This window comes from Dermochelys coriacea, chromosome 12 (assembly GCF_009764565.3).
Source record: "Dermochelys coriacea isolate rDerCor1 chromosome 12, rDerCor1.pri.v4, whole genome shotgun sequence".
NCBI classification, from domain to species: domain Eukaryota; kingdom Metazoa; phylum Chordata; order Testudines; family Dermochelyidae; genus Dermochelys; species Dermochelys coriacea.
The window spans coordinates 33,181,261-33,202,088 of NC_050079.1; the positions used below are offsets into that span (position 1 = coordinate 33,181,261).

The window sequence follows — 20,828 nt, forward strand, 5'->3', positions numbered from 1 at the left end:
GGGTCCATTCACTGTTGGACTGTGACTTGTCTGGAGGACTGAGCCATTGAAGACCCACCCAGTGAGGTGAACAACCTACAGGGGGTGCCAGGAGCGCAGGAGAAAAGGAATTGCAGCATCCCACCCAGGTGACAGGAGGCACCCACGAGAGATGAGTGTCCCTGTCATGGTACCCAAGAAATACTACTATATTGTTAAATGTATGTAGTTAACGTATTTCAATTTTTTTCTCCATGAAACCTGTCAGTTTATCAACAAATATTACCTCTCTCCATGCCCTGTGCTCCATGCTGAAGATAGAAGGGTTTTGTGCATTCCCATTTATGCCTAAGTATAGACACTGAGTATTTTGTGATCATGAAACCAAGGTAATATTTACCTGGGCAGGAGCCTGGCCCAGAGTGGTCAAGGGGCTGTCCAAATTTTACTACACAGTGCAGCCACTGCCTATCCCTCAGATCTGCTACCCCAGTAACTTCAATCTTAAGCTTCTGCTCATGAATCTGACTGAACTACATTGTCTTGACTACGGTTATTGGCCATTGCTGAAATACTCCATCATCATTTGCTGGCTGCATTTGAAACAATCTCAGAAATCAGGAGAAACTGCTTTTTTATTGCTAGTGTGCTGGGAAAACACAGCCTGCAAAAGAATTATTCTGTCCCTTCCCCATTGACTCACTTCCCTAACAGCACAGCACAAAAAACACTGGGATGAACATTGAAACAAACAGCACAATCTACTGACTATATAATGACAGGTTTCAGAGTAGCAGCCATGTTTGTCTGTATTCGCAAAAAGAAAAGGAGGACTTGTGGCACCTTAGAGACTAACAAATTTATTTGAGCATAAGCTTTCGTGAGCTACAGCTACAGCATGCATCTGATGAAGTGAGCTGTAGCTCACAAAAGCTTATGCTCAAATAAATTTGTTTGACTATATAATGTTGTTCAAGTAACATTCAGGGATTCCTAGCATTTATGGTAAAGCTGAACAGCTATGCCGAGTACTGCTGCTGTGAAACTCCTCTTGTGGAAAGTTGCTTGTAACATGTAGTTCAGTGAGAGCATGTACATGACAGTAAGGCAAATGCCAGGAAGTTACAAGCATGAAGTCAAACGGATTTTGGAATAACTCAGCTTTGCACATTTATAGCAATACCTTTCATCCTAAAAAAAGAAAAGGAGTACTTGTGGCACCTTAGAGACTAACAAATTTATTTGAGCGTAAGCTTTCGTGAGCTACAGCTCACTTCATCGGATGCATTCGGTGGAAAATACAATGGGGAGATCCTAGAATCTCAAAGTGTTTTATAGGCATGAATGAATTACCGCACCTGTGAAACAGCTAAGTATTATTATACCTATTTTATAGCTTGGTCACTAAGTTTAACCCAAATGGCCATTTACTGTTGGTGAGGTAGTGGCAGAGCAGGAATAGAACCCGAGAGTCCTGATTCCCCGTCTCCCACTCTAGACAATACTGTCTCCTGATATGATCCCTGGTCTCTGAAACATTAAGTAAAGAACAGGCTACTGCAAGTAGTGATGCTCTCCCAGGGCCCAGGGTCAGGAGGTGTGGTTCAGTGGGTGAAGATGTGGATCAAAGCTCTGCTCACCTGTGCTGAGGAAGAGAGCTCTTCACTCCTGTGAGTGGTTTCTTTCAGTACCTCTGACATCTTAAGAGCAGTTTGTATTGATGTTACATTAACAGCAGACAGAGTTGTCAGCATCAGCTCTCTCAGCTTGGGATGAAAGGAGATAATTAGAGACAGGAACAAAGACGTTAATTAAGACTGTAAATGTAAATAGTGCTGGATATTGACACTCTAGTTTGCTATAGATCTAATGGCAGAAACAAGCTCCCCAGGATGGATAATTCAAGGTAGTATTAGCTCTACTTACAAATTGCCACTTTCCGTAGCTATTGACTGTATAATCACAGGGATATTTTGTCACTCTGAGACACGGGATTTACACATATAACATCCATTAACAGTAATGAAAGCAACTTGTGTGAATTCCTACCCATTGGGATGAATGTATAGGCCTTAGTGTATAAATACCACCTCCACTGAAAGCAGAATTGCAGACGATTGGTTCAGAAGAACAACAAATCATAGCTGATAAATTCAGGATATGTTGTATTTCTCTAGCCTCTTTCCCCTCTGAGGAGCTCAAGGCAGTGGAAACATTTGAGCCTCATACCACATCTGAATGGAGTCTTATCACACTGCTGGAAGGTGTGTAACACACACAGGCAAACTGGTCCAGAATGGTTGTGTTTTGCTGCCCAAGGCCACACAAATAGTGGCCAACCTGGGAATAAGATGTAGGAGTCCTGACTCCCAGTTCCCTGCTCCAGTCATTATCTCACCCTTGAGAGATCCCCACTACATTCAACATGAATGATGTTTTTTGTGTGCAGTTTACTTAGAGATTGCAGAAGCAAGATAGATGTTGGGACTCTCTTACCTTAGCCCAGGGGGAGAGGGTTTGGAGAATCACAGAGGGAATGCTCTTATTTCTAAGGAGCCTGGGGTAGGGAAGGGAAGAGATTTCACCCCTTTTGAGCATCCCCCACTGGCTGCTGGTGGGCCAGTGCCCTAGCTTTAGTAGGGACTGGCTGCCCACAGTCAGTCTCTGGGTAAGTGCAATGCCCTGAGCAGCACTCAGGGAGGTGATGCTGGGATAGCCAAGAGAGAGAATGTTGATATGGAAGGGATGAAAAGTCAATGACTCAAAAGGGCCAGTGGTAAGAAATGAACAGCTGCTTCTTGTTAGCTGAAACCTATGGCAAATGCTGGCCCAAATCCTGAGAGATACTGAGAACCTACAACTCCCATTGACTTCAAAAGGAGGTATGTAAGCCCTTGGTGCTACTCAAGAAATGGTCCAAGGTCTTTACAAAAAATGGAAAATGCATCATTGTAGTGTAAGAAAATAAACCAGCTGGCTGACCTCCCTTCGAGTGTCGGTCTGCAGAGATGTATTAAAGGTGTCTCCCTGGCTCTCCTGATTAAGGACTGAAGACACTGACTTATACAGCTGGAACAAGGACATGCTGTTGTTTCCTTCTTTTAGGATGGCATTTGCTTTCTCAGCTAGAGTGGCCTGCAGGGTCTGGTTCCCAGTGTTCATATCTTCATGTCGAACCTGATGATGCAATTAGACATGCCCAGAGCATTGTTACTGTTGCCTGCTGGTATTATTACCCTTTCACAACCTCAATTATCATACTAATGATGTTCATAATGAGAGCTGATCAAGAAACTGAGTTTGTTCCACCTTTTTTCAGGGATCTTTTTTTTCCAATGAAATTTTCCAGCCATCTTTAGAACCACCCAGGAAAAAGAAAACAACATTTGCAGAAGCATTTGTTTAAAAAAATCTCTGTTTTCATCTGAAAAAATGTTTTGATCAAAAGTTTCCAACTCTTAACTTACAAAACAATTACAGTCTCTTCTAGAGATGCCTCTGGTTTGGTCCACCTGACTAACTGAAGAAAGATACTGATAGGTAGTAGTATCCTTCATGTTAGAAAAGAGAGAGAGCGGGCCCAATTCACCTCTGCAGTACTTCAGTCTGACTCCAGTATGATGCCATTGTAATCAGCGTAGTGATGAGTAACTCCGTTGAGTAACACTGATGAAGCAGTAGAGCACATTCTTTTAATAAGTATGAAGATTTATTTTTGGGCCCCCTGGAGACAGGTTCCAGTATTTCTCTGTTTTTTTTAACTCCAAGACTAACTAAACATAGCCTGTGCTGTTCACTGTCTCCCTAAATTCTGGCCTGAACAAACTGTGGTGGAAGAAACTGCTGGCTGCACATGGGATTCTACAAGGAAGCTTGTCTAGTCCTCCTTGGTCAGAAGGATGGTGGCTGTGGATTGCAGGAGAGTAATGGGTATAAAATGGGGAGAGGAAGCTCTGGCAGGTGGCCCAACCCTCAGAATCACAGGTTTAGATTTCGGCAGTCAGAAGTCTAGAAGGGAAAAGATTTTTCCATGTACCTTGACAGTAGCATCAGTCTGAACCGTGTCACCAAACTTATTGCTGACAGTAATTGTAATGTGTAAAACAAAGTTATTTTCCTCTTCTCCAAGAGGAAGATAAACCGACAGGAGTTCAGGATGTGGGCCACAGTTCAGGAGGGAACCTGAAAGAGGAAAGACAGTGTTACCCATCATACGCTTCACACCTACTGAACAGCTCAGCATCCTCCAAAGAAGCACTCAGCACTGCACGGGATTGGGCCTGTAGTTATCACCATGGAATCATGTCTCTTTGCTTTGATTTACTAAGTTAAAATAGCTCCTCTGGAGAAAAATAGATAATGACCCTTAAATTCAGATTCCTTGCCTAAGGTGATTCCACAATGCTTAAAGGGATTCTTTAAAAATCTCCTGCAGTTTCTAAAGAGAAACCATTGTAAAGGTCATGGCCCTCTTATACATATATGCCCTGTTCATACATGTTTTTTCTTTCTACTGTGATAGGGCCAGGTTGAGCAAGGGCTGCATCTTACTCCACAAGTTTAAAGTGAACAACCCTATGTGCAGAACAAGGGGCTACTCTGTCTGAGTTGAGGGTATGAGAATCTGGCCAGTTATTATCTGGCCAGCAGTGGAAGTGGGTTACGCCTTTGCTCTTGTTAGTGATGGAAGTACAAGGCTGGGTGCACACACAGGGAAGCTGCCAGTCAAACAAACCAGCCCCAGAACTTACCTGATTTCAGGTAGAAGCAGTACGTGAGCAGACTGCTGTGTGCAGGGGGGCAGGAGTCCTCCGAGCAGGCAGTACTGCAGGAGACTGTGAAGCTGGTGCACACCGATCCCTCCTCTGGGGATATAGCACAGACTGGGACTACTGGTGAAGGCACCATGCTGACAACGTAGGTTTCATCACCATATTCATGCTGAGTCATTGCTGGAAAGTTCAGAGGGAAAACATCAGTGATGATCATCTGATGACTTTCACCAGCACTGAGCATCATACACTAGTAATGATGCAGTTTGTTCAGGCTCTGGGAATGGCATGTTGTCTAACCAGAGCTGAGATACCTTTATAGGCTAATCTATAGTATAGACAGCACTATACAAACATAGTTTTATTTCCCTTGTAAAGAGAAGCTGGATTATAAAATTGAATTTTCATCATAGGGCCATTTCCAGATGTATCTAAATCAGATGATTAACATAATCTTGGATTAGGGTTGTTGAATCAGGGCTTGTCTTTCTGAACACTTTGTGGCAAGCTAGAGTGTAAATCTACCCCGCACTAGCTTGCCATGCACTAAGTGTCTGTAAGGACCCTGTGGCTGGGCACTACTCTTCTTTGAAATGGGAGTAGGCTAAAGTGCACTACGGTACTTTTAGCACATGGCGACAGGGTCCATATAGACCCCTGGTGCACAGCATGCCATTGTGGGGTAGATTTCCCCCTCCCGCCGCATTTTGCCACAATCTAAGTGTTCATATAGACAAGCCTTCACTCACCTCAAATTACTGTTTGTGTGGGCTATACAGGTGACAAAAGAGTTAAAGTGGACTGAGAGGCCAACTAACCTACCAGGCTGCACCTGAAGGCACCCCCTAGCTTGAAGTGGTTTCTATCATATACAGGGATTGCAGTTTGGTTCAATGGTTCTCAGCACCCCCACTATACAAATTGTTCCAGCATCCCTGCCTGAAGGGGGATCTGGCCTAACTAGAGGTCAAACACAGCTAGGGTTGCTGGGTCTTCATAAAGGAAGAAACAAAGGTCTTCCAGAGGAGGGGCCAGGGAGGAATGGTAGCTGAGAGCTTTCTCTTGAGGGCTGAGAGAAGCCTGGGTGGCTGAGCCCTGAGCTGGAAGCCTGACTGGAAATAGGGGCTGATCAGGGACTGCAGCCTGCCTGAAACCGTGGGTGGAGGGAGAGTGCGACCTGACTACCTTCGGTGGTAAGAGTCAAATCCAGGACCTGGGGTTGGTATTGGGATGGTTTGAAAAGAAGAAGGCGACCAGCTGAGCCCAGCTGGGCTGAAGACTCAGTTGTTTTGCTGCATTCTGGTGGACGTTAAATGAAATACTCTGAGGCCCTGAGAAGGGTTAGACTCGATTACCTGGCTTGGCAGGAAGGCCAGATCACACCAATGGCTGAAATCAGCCATAGAAGACACGGGACAAACTGAGGCACAGCTATTGCAATACCACATATAGCCACTAGGGACGTGTTTCAGTAGCAGCTTTGCCGTACCTCTATTCCGTGCTTTTGTGTGTGTGTGTGTGAGTACCATACTATACATCATATTCTGGCAAAATTAAGAAAATGGTCACAGTAAACATAATGGCACTCAGTGTATTGAATTATTTAACAGTATATTTGTTCTTTACAATGTTTCTTCTCCTACTATGTACGAGTAGGAGGAAAAGGCCTGGGTAGAGACCGTCGAATCGTGGAAGTCAACGAATGGCTACGCAGGTGGTGTCGGAGAGAAGGCTTTGGATTTTTTGACCATGGGATGGTGTTCCAAGAAGGAGGAGTGCTAGGCAGAGACGGGCTCCACCTAATGAAGAGAGGGAAGAGCATCTTCGCAAGCAGGCTGGCTAACCTAGTGAGGAGGGCTTTAAACTAGGTTCACTGGAGGAAGGAGACCAAAGCCCTGAGGTAAGTGGGGACATGGGATACCGGGAGGAAGCATGAGCAGGAGAACACGAAAGGGAGGGCTCCTGCCTCTTACTAAGAAAGCAGGACAAACAGCAAGTTATCTCAAGTGCCTATACACAAATGTAAGAAGCCTGGGAAACAAGCAGAGAGAACTGGAAGTCCTGGCACAGTCAAGGAATTATGACGTGATTGGAATAACAGAGACTTGGTGGGATAACTCACATGACTGAAGTACTGTCATGGATGGATATAAACTGTTCAGGAAGGACAGGCAGGGCAGAAAAGGTGGGGGAATTGCATTGTATGTAAGGGAGCAGTATGACTGCTCAGAGCTTCGGTATGAAATTGCAGAAAAACCTGAGTGTCTCTGGATTAAGTTTAGAAGTGTGAGCAACAAGGGTGATGTCGTGGTGGGAGTCTGCTGTAGACCATCGGATCAGGGGGATGAGGTGGACGAGGCTTTCTTCCGGCAACTAACGGAAGTTACTAGATCGCAGGCCCTGGTTCTCATGGGAGACTTCAACCACCCTGATACCTGGAGAGCAATACAGCGGTGCACAGACAATCCAGGAAGTTTTTGAAAAGTGTAGGGGACAATTTCCTGGTGTAAGTGCTGGAAGAACCAACTAGGGGCAGAGCTCTTCTTGACCTGCTGCTCACAAACCAGGAAGAATTAGTAGGGGAAGCAAAAGTGGATGGGAACCTGGGAGGCAGTGACCATGAGATGGTCGAGTTCAGGATCCTGACACAGGGAACAAAGGAAAGCAGCAGAATACGGACCCTGGACTTCAGAAAAGCAGATTTTGACAACCTCAGGGAACTAATCAGCAGGATACCTTGGGAGAATAACATGAGGGGGAAAGGAGTCCAGGAGAGCTGGCTGTATTTTAAAGAATCCTTATTGAGGTTACAGGGACAAAGCATCCCGATGTGTAGAAAGAATAGTAAATATGGCAGACGACCAGTTTGGCTTAACAGTGAAATCCTTGCTGATCTTAAACACAAAAAAGAAGCTTACAAGAAGTGGAGGATTGGACAAATGACCAGGGAAGAGTATAAACATATTGCTCGGGCATGCAGGAGTGAAATCAGGAAGGCCAAATCACACCTGGAGGTGCAGCTAGCAATAGATGTTAAGAGTAGAAAGAAGGGTTTCTTCAGGTATGTTAGCAACAAGAAGAAAGTCAAGGAAAGTGTGGGCCCCTTAATGAATGAGGGAGGCAACCTAGTGACAGAGGATGTGGAAAAAGCTAATGTACTCAATGCTTTTTTTGCCTCTGTCTTCATGAACAAGGTCAGCTCCCAGACTGCTGCATTGGGCAGCACAGCATGGGGAGGAGGTGACCAGCCCTCTGTGGAGAAAGAAGTGGTTCCGGACTATGTAGAAAAGCTGGACAAGCACAAGTCAATGGGGCCGGATGCATTGCATCCGAGAGTGCTAAAGGAGTTGGCGGATGTGATTGCAGAGCCATTGGCCATTATCTTTGAAAACTCATGGCGATCGGGGGAGGTCCTGGATGACTGGAAAAAGGCTAATGTAGTGCCCATCTTTAAAAAAGGGAAGAAGGAGGATCCTGGGAACTACAGGCCAGTCAGCCTCACCTCAGTCCCTGGAAAAATCATGGAGCAGATCTTCAAGGAATCAATTCTGAAGCACTTAGAGGAGAGGAAAGTGATCAGGAACAGTCAGCATGGATTCACCAAGGGCAAGTCATGCCTGACTAAGCTAATTGCCTTCTATGATGAGATAACTGGCTCTGTGGATGAGGGGAAAGCAATGGACGTGTTGTTCCTTGACTTTAGCAAAGCTTTTGACACAGTCTCCCACAGTATTCTTGCCAGTAAGTTAAAGAAGTATGAGCTGGATGAATGAAGATAAGGTGGATAGAAAGCTGGCTCAACGGGTAGTGATCAATGGCTCCATGTCTAGTTGGCAGCCGGTATCAAGTGGGGTGCCCCAAGGGTTGGTCCTCAGGCCGGTTTTGTTCAATATCTTCATTAATGATCTGGAGGATGGTGTGGATTGCACCCTCAGCAAGTTTGCAGATGACACTAAACGAGGAGAGGTAGATATGCTGGAGGGTAGGGATAGGATACAGAGGGCCCTAGACAAATTAGAGGATTGGGCCAAAAGAAATCTGATGAGGTTCAACAAGGATGAGTGCAGAGTCCTGCACTTAGGACGGAAGAATCCCATGCATTGCTACAGACTAGGGACTGAATGGCTAGGCAGCAGTTCTGTAGAAAAGGACCTAGGGATTACAGTGGACGAGAAACTGGATATGAGTCAACAGTATGCCATTGTTGCCAAGAAGGCCAATGGCATTTTGGGATGTATAAGTAGGGGCATTGCCAGCAGATCAAGGGACGTGATCGCTCCCCTCTATTCCACATTGGTGAGGCCTCATCTGGAGTACTGTGTCCAGTTTTGGGCCCCACACTACAAGAAGGATGTGCAAAAATTGGAAAACGTCCAGTGGAGGGCAACAAAAATGATTAGGGGACTGGAACACAGGATTTATGAGGAGAGGCTGAGGGAACTGGGATAGTTTAGTCTGCGGAAGAGAAGAATGAGGGGGGATTTGATAGCTGCTTTCAACTACCTGAAAGGGGGTTCCAAAGAGGATGGATCTAGACTGTTCTCAGTGGTAGCAGATGACAGAACGAGGAGTAATGGTCTCAAGTTGCAGTGGGGGAGGTTTAGATTGGATATTAGGAAAAACTTTTTCACTAGGTGGGTGGTGAAACACTGGAATGTGTTACCGAGGGAGGTGGTGGAATCTCCTTCCTTAGAAGTTTTTAAGGTCAGGCTTGACAAAGCCCTGGTTGGGATGATTTAGTTCGGGATTGGTCCTGCTTTGAGCAGGGGATTGGACTAGATGACCTCCTGATGTCCCTTCCAACCCTGATATTCTATGATTCTGTGATTCTATGATGTCTCCGTATTGCAAAGAGATTGTATCTTGGTGGAGTTTTTGAAACTCTGGCTTTCCCCACCTGTTACTTTAATCCGAAATGCTTCTCCGTGTGTCTGCAGAAAGGAGCTGTTCAATACCAATGTAGATCTGTTGCTCTGAAGCAAAGTCAAGGAGCTCTGTCGGAAACCCTTCAGACTGCAGACTGAAGGGAGGGAGGGAGGCTGGAAAACCCAACAGGAAAATTAACAAAGCAGAAGAGGCTGTTTACTGCGATTTCCATCCAGAGAATTCGGTGTGCTACACTGTTTATAGACCCAGTCCTGAAGCCTTTATTCAAAAAATGTACCTGTTGACATCAGCAGGAGTTTTTCCCAACTATGATACATGGGAGTACGGTGCACTAATAGTGACAAAGAATGAATGATATTTGGTGAAACATTCATCCACCTGAATATACATGACAAGGCTGGAAATCTGTCTGAAAAATGCATGTGCAACTGTGTGCCTGCTTTTACACATGCAATTATCATGATTATCTCTCCTGGCAGCAAATGTCTTAAAGATACCTAGGGAGACATTCCCTCCCCTACTTCAAAGGGCTTCCTTTCAATCTGGGTGTTTATTTTTTGTGGGTGCAGCATTCCTGACCAACCCACTCATCTCACCTTTGACTGGAATGTGTTATCTAAATACCAGTTATACTGTACGGCCTGGGAGCCTTCCTGCACAATGGCTCTCAAAGCAACTTCTGTAGTGACATTCACTAGCTTGCAGTTTGTCTCACACCTAAAAGGAAGGCAAGACAATAGTTATGCACCAACAGATGACAGTACTCCCAGCTAAAAGCCCACCCTATTTTTTCCGTCTTTTGGTCGGAATCTGCTGAACTCGTGGGTTATGAGGCAGGTGGTACACAGAAGTCACAAACAGCAATGTTTTCAAAAACTCCCAACTGACTTTGGAGCCTATGTCCTATTTTCAAAAGGAACAGAGTTACTGAGGATGTGTCTACACTAGGGCTGTCAATTAATTGCAGTTAACTAATGTGATTAACTCCAAAAAATTAATTGTGATTTAAAAAATTAATTGTGATTAATTGCACTTATAACAATAGAATACCAACTGAAATGTATTTAATATTTTGGATGTTTTTCTACATTTTCAATATTGATTTCAATTACAACACAGAATACAAAGTGCACACTGCTCACTTTATATTATTATTTTGATTACAAATATTTGCACTGTAAAAATGATAAACAAAAGAAGTAGTATTTTTCAATTCACCTAATACAAGTACTGAAGTGCAATCTTTTTATTGTGAAAGTGTAACTTACAAATGTAGATTTTTTTTGGTTACATAACTGCACTCAAAAACAAAAGAGTGTAACACTTCAGAGCCTACAAATCCACTCCATTCTACTTCTTATTCTGCCAATTGCTAAGACAAACAAGTTTATTTACATTGACAGGAGATACTGCTGCCTGCTTCTTATTTACAATGTCTCCTGAAAGTGAGGACAGGCATTCGCATGGCACTTTTGTAGCTGGCATTGGAAGGTATTTACATGCCAGATATGCTAAACATTCGTATGCCCCTTTCAAGCTTTGGCCGCCATTCCAGAGGACATGCTTCCATGCTGATGATGCTCGTTAAAAAAATAATGCGTCAATTAAATTTGTGACTGTACTCCTTGGGGGAAGAATTGTATGTCTCCTGCTCTGTTTTACCTGCATTCTGCATATGTTTCATGTTATAGCAGTCTCGGATGATGACCCAGCACATGTTCATTTTAAGAACACTTTCACAGCAGATTGAACGTAAAGAAGTTACGTAAATCTATGTGAGATTTCTAAAAATACCTATAGCACTTGACCCAAGATTTAAGAATCTGAAGTGCTGAGAGGGATCTGAGAGGGAAAGGTGTGGAGCATGTTTTTAGACATCTTAAAAGAGCAACATTCTGATGCTGAAACTTCAGAATTCAAACCATCGAAAAAGAAAATGAACCTTCTGCTGGTGGCATCTAACTTAGATGATGAAAATGAACATGCATCAGTCCGCACTGCTCTGGATCATTATCAAGCAAAACCCATCATCAACATGGACGCATGTCCTCTGGAACGGTGGTTGAAGTATGAAGGGGCATATAAAGTGAGTACTGTACACTTTGTATTCTGTGTTATAATTGAAATTAATATATTTGAAAATGTAGTAAACATCCAAAAATATTTAAAATAAATGGTATTGTATTGTTGTTTAACAGTGCGATTAATTGCGATTAATTTTTTTAATCACTTGACAGCCCTAGTTTATATTACACATGCTACAGTGGCACAGCTGTAGTGTAGACACTTGCTACTGTGACAGAAGAGGGTTTTCTGTTGTTGTACTAAATCCACCCCCTGAAGAGGTCAATGAAAGAATTCTTCCCTCAACCTAGCAGTGTCTACACTGGGGCTTTTGTTGGCTTAAATTCACACCTTTGACCAATGTAGCTCAGTTGACCTAAGTTTTAGGTGTTGACCAGGCTTTAGAAGACTAAGAGCAAGTCTATAGAACAAAATTACATCAACCTAAGTTACAACGATGCACAGCCCCTGCAGTAATTGAATTGGTTTTACATGTCCACATTACGCTCCTGGTGTCAGCGGTGTACGTCCTCATCAGGAGCGCTTGCACCAATTAACTGCCAGTGTGTGGCATTGTGGGACAGTTTCTGAAAGGCAGCAACAGTCTATGTAAGCAATGCAGTGTCTACACTGTCACTGTGTTGACCTAACTACATCGACCTAAATGCTATGCCTCTTGCAGAGGTGGAGTTATTAAGTCAGTGTAGTGGGCGAGTTATATCAGTGGGAGCTACATTTTAGTGTAGATGCTAACAGTTAGGTTGACATAGAGCAGATTACATTAACCTAAGTCTGTAGTGTAGACCAGGCCTAAGTCTCATGAAACTTGGGCTCCTAAGGGCCATATTTGCAAAGATATTTAGGTGCCTAAAGATGCAGATAGGCCCGTCGGTGCTTTGAAAATCGGCACATTATTCTCGTTGATTTCAATGGTTGCAAGAGGAAATGTATCAATAATAATGGGGAATAAGTACTATGGTTCCAAGGCAGACCTGATTTCTGGGCGCAGTTCTTGTCTGGCAGTCACATACAGACATTGCTCGTCCTGCTTCTCTTCTTTTCCATGGCTTCTGACTATCACTTGTAGGGTCACCGCTGAGTTTGGCGGAGGCAGGCAGGAAGGCGGGATCTGTGCCATGCTCTGGTCAGTGGGGATTACTTGCTGCTGCACACATTCCTGCCACCCACGCCAGCAAGCCCCTGCACAAACATTTCCTTTTTAATGTTGGTAATAAAATCTGGCTCTTCTGTAGCAATTTTCAGCCATAGATCTCAAAATGCTCACAAGGGAGGCAAGCTTCTTTTTCCCTAGTTCACAGATGGGGAAACTGAGGAACAAAGAGGTGACGTGACTTAACCAGAGTGGCCCACCTGCCCAGTGGCAGAGGAAAGAACCCAGATCTCCTGAGTCCCGATCCAATTTTAAACCTTGAATGCTTTTTCATTGCTGCAGAAAAACAGAAACCTCCCCCAGCTTCAGATGCAGCAGGCCTGCTTCTCCTCAGTGTAAAAAGGAGATATCATATTCTGGCAGCACTGATACCCTCTGCTGTCAAGTGTTGGAACTCTGCTGGGATCTGCCAGTTAATTTTTGTGGGTTCATAAGACTCTGAATATGGGTCAGGTAGAAGTAGATCCATGGCTGAGGAGGCTCAGGGCTGGGGATACACTTCTTGAGAGATGGAGCTTGAGGAGCAGCCATCCTTAGGGAGAAGATTAGACTGGGGTCCATGTAGTAGTATTGTGGAATTAACATGAAGGTTTATATTTTGACTGTACAACGAGCATGTAGCTTTTGTTTAAAGCCAGGTGGGTTCTATAGCCTCTTACAGTCAGACTGTCACAGCACATCCAGTATGATGATGAGTTTACCATTAGGCAGCTAGCTAATGGGAGGAAAAAGTCAAAACATGAACTGCACATACCACATGCCCAGGTGAAGGTAGAATTATCATTGTCATCTGGCCAGTCAAGGGTAATTGTTGTGAATGGATCCACATGGCGACTAGGTTTAATGTGTATTTTATTTTTCCTTTTGTCATCCTAAACAAGAAGTGAAAGTACCAATTAGAGCAGCAATGTGTGTGAACAGCTGTCTAACCTTTTATTACTTTATAATGAATAAGAAAAAAGGATTTGCAATATGCTATTAGCAGAGAGAGCCAGGGCTAAAAAATTAGGCCCCAATCAGCTTAAATACTGGTTTGTCCACGATCATACAGAAAGTCTATAGGAGATCTGAGACTAGAACCCAGATGTCACAAATTCTAGTCTTGTGCTTGTAACCACCAGACAATCCTTCCTCTTACAATAAGTCACACATGAATAATGATGTGGTTTTTCTTTTTCTCAGTGTTCTGACACATAATGGCTCTAGTAATAAAGATGAGTAATGTCTCCTGTTCTTCTGACATAGTTTCTGTTTTGAGTGAAGTCTGTTTTTAAGGGATACTGTTGTCTTGAAAATTATGTCCGTGTGAAATTCTGTATTTGCTATTGTTACAAGTAACCCTTAAGATTATTACACTGCAAAGAAAAAAAACCATTATTTTAAATTAGTTTTTATAGTTCATTTAATGTTGTAAATTTGACTGCACTTAGGGTATCATCAATTTCATCCTTTACTCTTTCCCCCCCCTGCTGCTGGTGATGGCTTATCTTAAGTGATCACTCTCCTTACAGTGTGTATGATAAACCCATTGTTTCATGTTCTCTGTGTGTGTGTATATAAATCTCTCCTCTGCTTTTTCCACCAAATGCATCCGATGAAGTGAGCTGTAGCTCACGAAAGCTTATGCTCTAATAAATTTGTTAGTCTCTAAGGTGCCACGGGTACTCCTTTTCTTTTTGCGAATACAGACTAACACGGCTGCTACTCTGAAACCTCTCAGTAGACTGTTAGCATCTCCTTTGCTGAAAAGATCCTTATAAATATCAACAGGGGAGCAGAAAAACCTTCAGAAACAATGTAAAAAGGCATTAAAAATAAATTTGGGACATTCTATTTAATGAATACCTTCTCAGAAGCTGGATTTAAAAAAAAAATTAGTTGACTTTTTAAAAAACTGTAAGAGGATTTCAATCCAAGTGGGCTCGGTCATTGGGAGAAATGAGTTTTCTAGTCTGTTTATTTTTATTGGCCTGCTTTTACTAAGAGATTTAGAACAGATCTAAAGACTGTATTTGCCTCAAAGATATGAAGCGTGGGTTCTATGTTAATATAACATTTTAGGTAGCAATGCCTCAGATTTAGAGGGCCCAGTAATGTGATGTGCTAAGCTTCTCCGCTGAAACTATAGTAAAGCACAAAAGAACAAAATTGTCAGACACACAGATGAACATAATTTGTTGGGGAATAGTCAACATGGTTTTTGTAAAGGGAAATCATGCCTCACCAGAAATCTACTAGAATTCTTTGAGGGGGTCAACAAGCATGTGGACAAGAGGGATCCAGTGGATATAGTGTATTTAGATTTTCAGAAAGCCTTTGACAAGGTCCCTCACCAGAGGCTATTAAGCAAAGTAATCACTCATGGAATAAGAGGGAAGGTTCTCTCATGGATTGGTAACTGGTTAAAAGATTGAAACAAAGGGTAGGAATAAATTGTCCGTTTTCAGAATGGAGAGAGGTAAATAGTGATGTCCCCCAGGGGTCTGTACTGGGCCCAGTCCTATTTAACATATTCATAAATTATCTAGTAAAAGGGGTAAACAGTGAGGTGGCAAAATTTGCAGATGATACATATAGTTAAGTCCCAGGCAGACTGCGAAGACTTAACCAAAGGATCTCTCAAAACTGGGTGACTGGGCAACAAAATGGCAGATGAAATTCAGTGTTGATAAATGCAAAGTAATGCACATTGGAAAACATAATTCCAACTATACATATAAAATGATGGGGTCTAAATTAACTGTTACCACTCAAGAAAGAGATCTTGGACTCATTGTGGATAGTTCTCTGAAAACATCCACTCAATGTGCAGCGGCAGTCAAAAAAGCGAACAGAATGTTGGGAATCATTAAGAAAGGGATAGATAATAAGACAGAAAATATCATATTGCCTCTATATAAATCCATGGTATGCCCACATCTTGAATACCGCTTGCAGATGTGGTCGCCACATCTCAAAAAAGATACATTGGAATTAGAAAAGGTTCAGAAAAGGGCAACAAAAATGACTAGGGGTATGAAACGGCTGCCGTATAAGGAGAGAGTAATAAGATTGGGATATGAGAGAGGTCTATAAAATCATGACTGGTGTGGAGAAAGTAATTAAGGAAGTGTTATTTACTCCTCTTCATAACACAAGCACTAGGGGCCAAGAAATTAAATTAATAGGCAGCAAGTTTAAAACAAAAAAAGGAAGTATTTTTTCACACAACACACAGTCAACCTGTGGAACTCCTTGCCACAGGATGTTGTGAAGGCCAAGACTATAACAGGGTTAAAAAAAGAACGAGATAAATTCATGGAGGATAGGTCCATCAATGGCTATTCGCCAGGATGGGCAGGGATGGTGTCCCTAGCCTCTGTTTGCCAGAAGCTGGGAATGGGCAACAGAGGATGGATCACTTGATAATTACCTGTTCTGTTCATTCCCTCTGGGGCATCTGGCATTGGCCATTGTCAGAAGACAGGATACTGGGCTAGATGGACTTTTGGTCTGACCCAGTATGGCCGTTCTTATGTTCTTATGTTCTTAACCCCAATAAGTCAAGAGGAGTTGATGGGTACTCAGCAACATGAAAAATCGGGTTCATAATTATGTGCATGGCAAATGTTCTTCAGGAAGTACTTTAACAACCAAGAGGTATTTCTTAGCTTTTCCACCTAAGGTTATACCTTTTGAACAATACTCACGTTTGTCTTTCGGATGTTTGCTTTGGATTTGCCTTTGTTCTGAGACAAATCTGTTAAATATAAAAAAGATAACAGAATGTTTTACTGCCATTTTTGAAGCTGCCAGACAGCAGTGACTGAACATTATGACTTAAATAAATCATGATTTGCCTGCAATCTGTTTGAAAGTCAGGGTTACAGGAATCAAACGCCCAGGTTATGATAAGCAGAAATGTTGCAATGGACAAAATAATAACAACAAGCAACTAATATATTATAAAGAGGAGGATCCTGATTCTCCTCTCACTTATAGTTGGGCAAATCAGGAGTAAATTCATTGAAGTTGATTAAGTTAAACTGGTGCAAATGAAATAAAAATCAGAACTTTATTTGTATTATTATGATCCACAGGAGCCCTAATGATGAACCGGGATCCCATTGTGCTAAGTAAAAATATTGAGCAAGGAGAGAGTCCCTGCCCCAAAGAGCTTACAGCCTAAGTGGGGGTGCAAAGACAATTTGAGAAAGAACAGTGGAAATTAAGGGCTCAGTGTTATTACAATAGCCCATTGTTCATGGGATCGAAATGTATCATTATCTTTACACTAGTAGGAATGTAGCTGTGACTTGAACTATCTAGCAGCATGTTATTTGTCAACAGCAGTTCACGTTATGCTGAGATTCAGGTATTACACAACATCTGGAGATATTTCCCAGGCCACATCTGTAGCTAATTCTTTCTAGCACAAACCGCACATGTGCAATGTGTAACCTTATCCGGAGAGACCCCAAGCTGGGACCACTTCAAAGCCAGGGTAGCTCTCTTCATTCGGCAGAAGTAATAAGAAGCTACTGGCCTTTTTTTTTTTAAAGGATTTTTAAACTTGAGAAGGTTATACATTCTTGTATCTCTCACTTTATTTTTAAAGTGAATTGAGAGCTGGTAAGAGGTGCAAAATGGACAGTCCTTGGAAGTCCATTTTCTCACATAGGGCCTGATCCTGCTCTACTGAAGTCAGTGGCAAAACTTCCAATGGTTCTATAGTGCAACTGGGGCTGAATGAGACAATAACAGAATGAGCAATGTCAGCTTCCCTGTATTGCATAGCCAACATGCCTCCTCCCCTATATAAGGGGACACCTATACTGGGTGAGGAGCATTTTTTACTTCTCCATGCCTAGTCAGTCTCTTGCCTCTCTACGGAGATTAGCAGCAAGAGGATCAATTAGTATATATGTAGGATCTGGTTTCTTTCCTCAGAGTGTCCAAGAGGATTATCAGCACTGGCTCTGGAGGGAAGCAATTATTAGAGTATTATGTGTAGACCATGCAAACGCTCAGTGCAGTGAACTAATGTATTGTAAAGGGTCACAGAATATGACTGCAAATAGCAATGTTAGGTAAGCATTCTTACCTTCTTTAAAAGAATTGTTGGCCAATACGGTGATGCTCCCAATCTCCAGACTCATGTTCGAGAAGGCATTCATAGCTAGCACCTTGACTACAAACGTTCCTAGGAAGGACAGGGTGCCAAAGGTAGATTGGGCATTAGCAGCAGCAGTGCACTAGACCTACATGTTTGAGTCATAAAATCCAACTTTGTGTTCCAGGCCTTCATGAAGAAATCCTCTTCCTCCCTTGTGAATTACTAGGCAATACTGGAATAAACTACCTCTTTAAAATAACTTATTTAGGGGTTATTTGATCATCGAGCTCTTGGGATTTTACAAGAATTACGATTATTGGCCCATAAAATTCAGTCAAATTAGCTCCAGAGGAAAAAACTCTTTCTTCTGTCCCTCTTCTGAGCCTCCAACTACAGTCATATTTACACCAATTCCAAACGCAGAAAACAGCTCAGCACCTACTATCCCATGGTATTGTTAACAAATCCAGGAACAATGTAACCTGCCTGCTTCCAAACTGAACTTCACTGGATCCCAAACTCCTCCAAGTTTTAGGGTTCTGTTAACACCTTGCCTCTGGGTGAGTCAGCAGCAGTGGGAATTGAACCTGTGACCTCTGAATCTAAAAAGCATGAGCCTCTCCTGCCTGAGCAAAAAGGCAAAATCTACAGTTTGCCAAACTGTGGCAGACTTATCAACCTATACATGCGACCTAGCCACCACTAGAGGGGGAGAGAGCACTACAGTGAGTGGGTGAGGGTTATACTTGCAGCTTTTTACAATACCCCCATGAGGGAGACAGAATAGCTGGAGTCAGGGCCAACACACAACCTTCCAGTGTAATTGCCAGTTCAAGACGACTCACATCAGAGCAACTCCATCCAGACAATGTGGCTTCTGCCTCAAGATTCACTCTGAGTCTGTTAGGACTGTCCCCCCAGACTCCCAGTGAAATGTGCTTGCACAGTGTGTGCCCCTCATTTGCCTTGCAGATATTGTGGGGCCCTCTCCAAACTCCAGATACCAGGCAGAACTCTTTAACTGCACTGTCTCACATCAAGAGTTTGAAAGTTGTGCTACCACTGTCGTGGTACGAAGCCTGGTGTACAATGTCTTGCAATGCCAGAAAGCCCAGCTTTGGTCAATACCATGCACTAATGCTCCTGGGCAGACATATGCTAAGTGTTGGATCTTGTATCTGTTAGAAAAATAACAGACTGAAGGCCCAGTTCTCCACTTTGTTACACCAAGTTTGCATTGACCTGACACCAGTCAAATCATTGGAGTCACACTGGTATAGAACTGGCCCTGAGCCTTTAGGCTGCACAAAAATAATTGCTTGTATCGAGGTGAAAACAAAAAATATGTAACTGCACAGTGGCCACAACAAGTTGCATGTCCCACCCTCCTTACAGACACACAATAAACCTCTTGTCAAACTAAGACTTGACAGTAACTATTGATTTGCCTTATTAAAGAATTATAAAGAAAAATTAAAGGAGAGAAAAAATACAAAAAGAAAAGGAGTACTTGTGGCACCTTAGAGACTAACACATTTATTTGAGCATAAGCTTTCGTGAGCTACAGCTCACTTCATCGGATGCATTTCCACCGAATGCATCCGATGAAGTGAGCTGTAGCTCACGAAAGCTTATGCTCAAATAAATGTGTTAGTCTCTAAGGTGCCACAAGTACTCCTTTTCTTTTTGCAAATACAGACTAACACAGCTGCTACTCTGAAACCAGAAAAAATACAGTATCTGTTATGTGGCCTATATAGCTCTGAAACTGCGATGCTCTTGTTTTCTATGTAGGACACCTTTCAGTCTATCTGAACTTAATCTGTGTGCATAGACAGCAGCTATTTTGTTCTCAGAATTGCTGCAGCCTGTTGCAAGGAGATATAGACACTGCTCTTTCGCATGGAGCTTTGACTTTTGTTCTTTCTTGCTTTCCTTAATCTAAAGTTAAAAAAAAAATTCTGACTCTTTGTGTATGGGAAAAAGTAACCTGCTAGTGACCTGTACCTTCAGAATGAACTGGAATACTGTATATTCTAGGTTCTCCTTTAGGGCTGTCTTTCTGGTAAGAGTAAGTTTCATTAGACCCGACCACCTCAAACTTCAGCTTATCTGGTGCACCATGAGCCATAGAGACATTTATTTCCAGGTCTTTTCCCATTTCCAGTGTGTGAGAGGCTAATGCAGCCTGAAGACTGGATATAGGTTCAACTAAATGAACAGCAATGCTTTCAGAAATCTCGGACGTTGTTGTGTTGCTGGTTGCCAGAATTTCCAGTTGATGCACTCCTGGGCCAATCAGCTGCTGAGAAGTACCATCAAGCGTCAGATTGTGAGGGACAATTCCTTCCTTTGCGCTGGAGTCAATCAGAGTTGTGTTGTCAGCTGTTACAGTGTAGGTCACTCCAGTACCTGGAAAGTAGGATTTCAGAACTTAGTCCCAGATCATCCAACTCTACCTGTTCCATGTCACATTCAGGGGCATAAATAACCAAGCTGGGCAACTATTGCAACAATGTTCTGCAAACATTCATCTCAGTTTTTAAATGCATTCACTTCATCTGTTTTTGTACCCTCTTTTGTGTTTGCTTTTTATGATTATTCTAACAAATGAAGGAAGGAATGTAAGGTGAAACAACAAAATTCAAGCAAATAATATTGAATTCTTAATCACGAGTATGTAGACTAGAAGTCTTATTCTAAGAGGTCTGATCACCCAGTCAAGGACTAGAGACGTGCCATGGGGCATGATCCTACAAGGTGCTGAGCACTTTGGCCCTGATTCAGCAAAGCACTTAAGCACATGCTTAACTTTAAGGCTCTGAGAATTCCTGTTGACTTCAGTGGGACTTGTGCTTAA

The 20,828-nt window shown here is 42.8% G+C and overlaps 1 protein-coding gene across 1 annotated transcript in view; it reads right to left on the minus strand.

The window, feature by feature from the left end:
* The window catches only part of PKD1L2 (polycystin 1 like 2), a 71,262-nt gene that overhangs the window by 32,267 nt on the left and 18,167 nt on the right, over positions 1 to 20,828 (minus strand). The window contains exons 7-17 of the mRNA XM_043495247.1: positions 19,976 to 20,380; positions 17,957 to 18,055; positions 16,545 to 16,612; positions 13,628 to 13,745; positions 12,695 to 12,902; positions 10,235 to 10,355; positions 9,649 to 9,790; positions 4,731 to 4,931; positions 4,016 to 4,161; positions 2,962 to 3,156; positions 1,620 to 1,745 (exon numbers count right to left, since the gene is read on the minus strand). Coding sequence (XP_043351182.1) covers positions 1,620 to 1,745; positions 2,962 to 3,156; positions 4,016 to 4,161; positions 4,731 to 4,931; positions 9,649 to 9,790; positions 10,235 to 10,355; positions 12,695 to 12,902; positions 13,628 to 13,745; positions 16,545 to 16,612; positions 17,957 to 18,055; positions 19,976 to 20,380 — 1,829 coding nt within the window. The remainder of the gene's footprint in view (positions 1 to 1,619; positions 1,746 to 2,961; positions 3,157 to 4,015; positions 4,162 to 4,730; positions 4,932 to 9,648; positions 9,791 to 10,234; positions 10,356 to 12,694; positions 12,903 to 13,627; positions 13,746 to 16,544; positions 16,613 to 17,956; positions 18,056 to 19,975; positions 20,381 to 20,828) is intronic.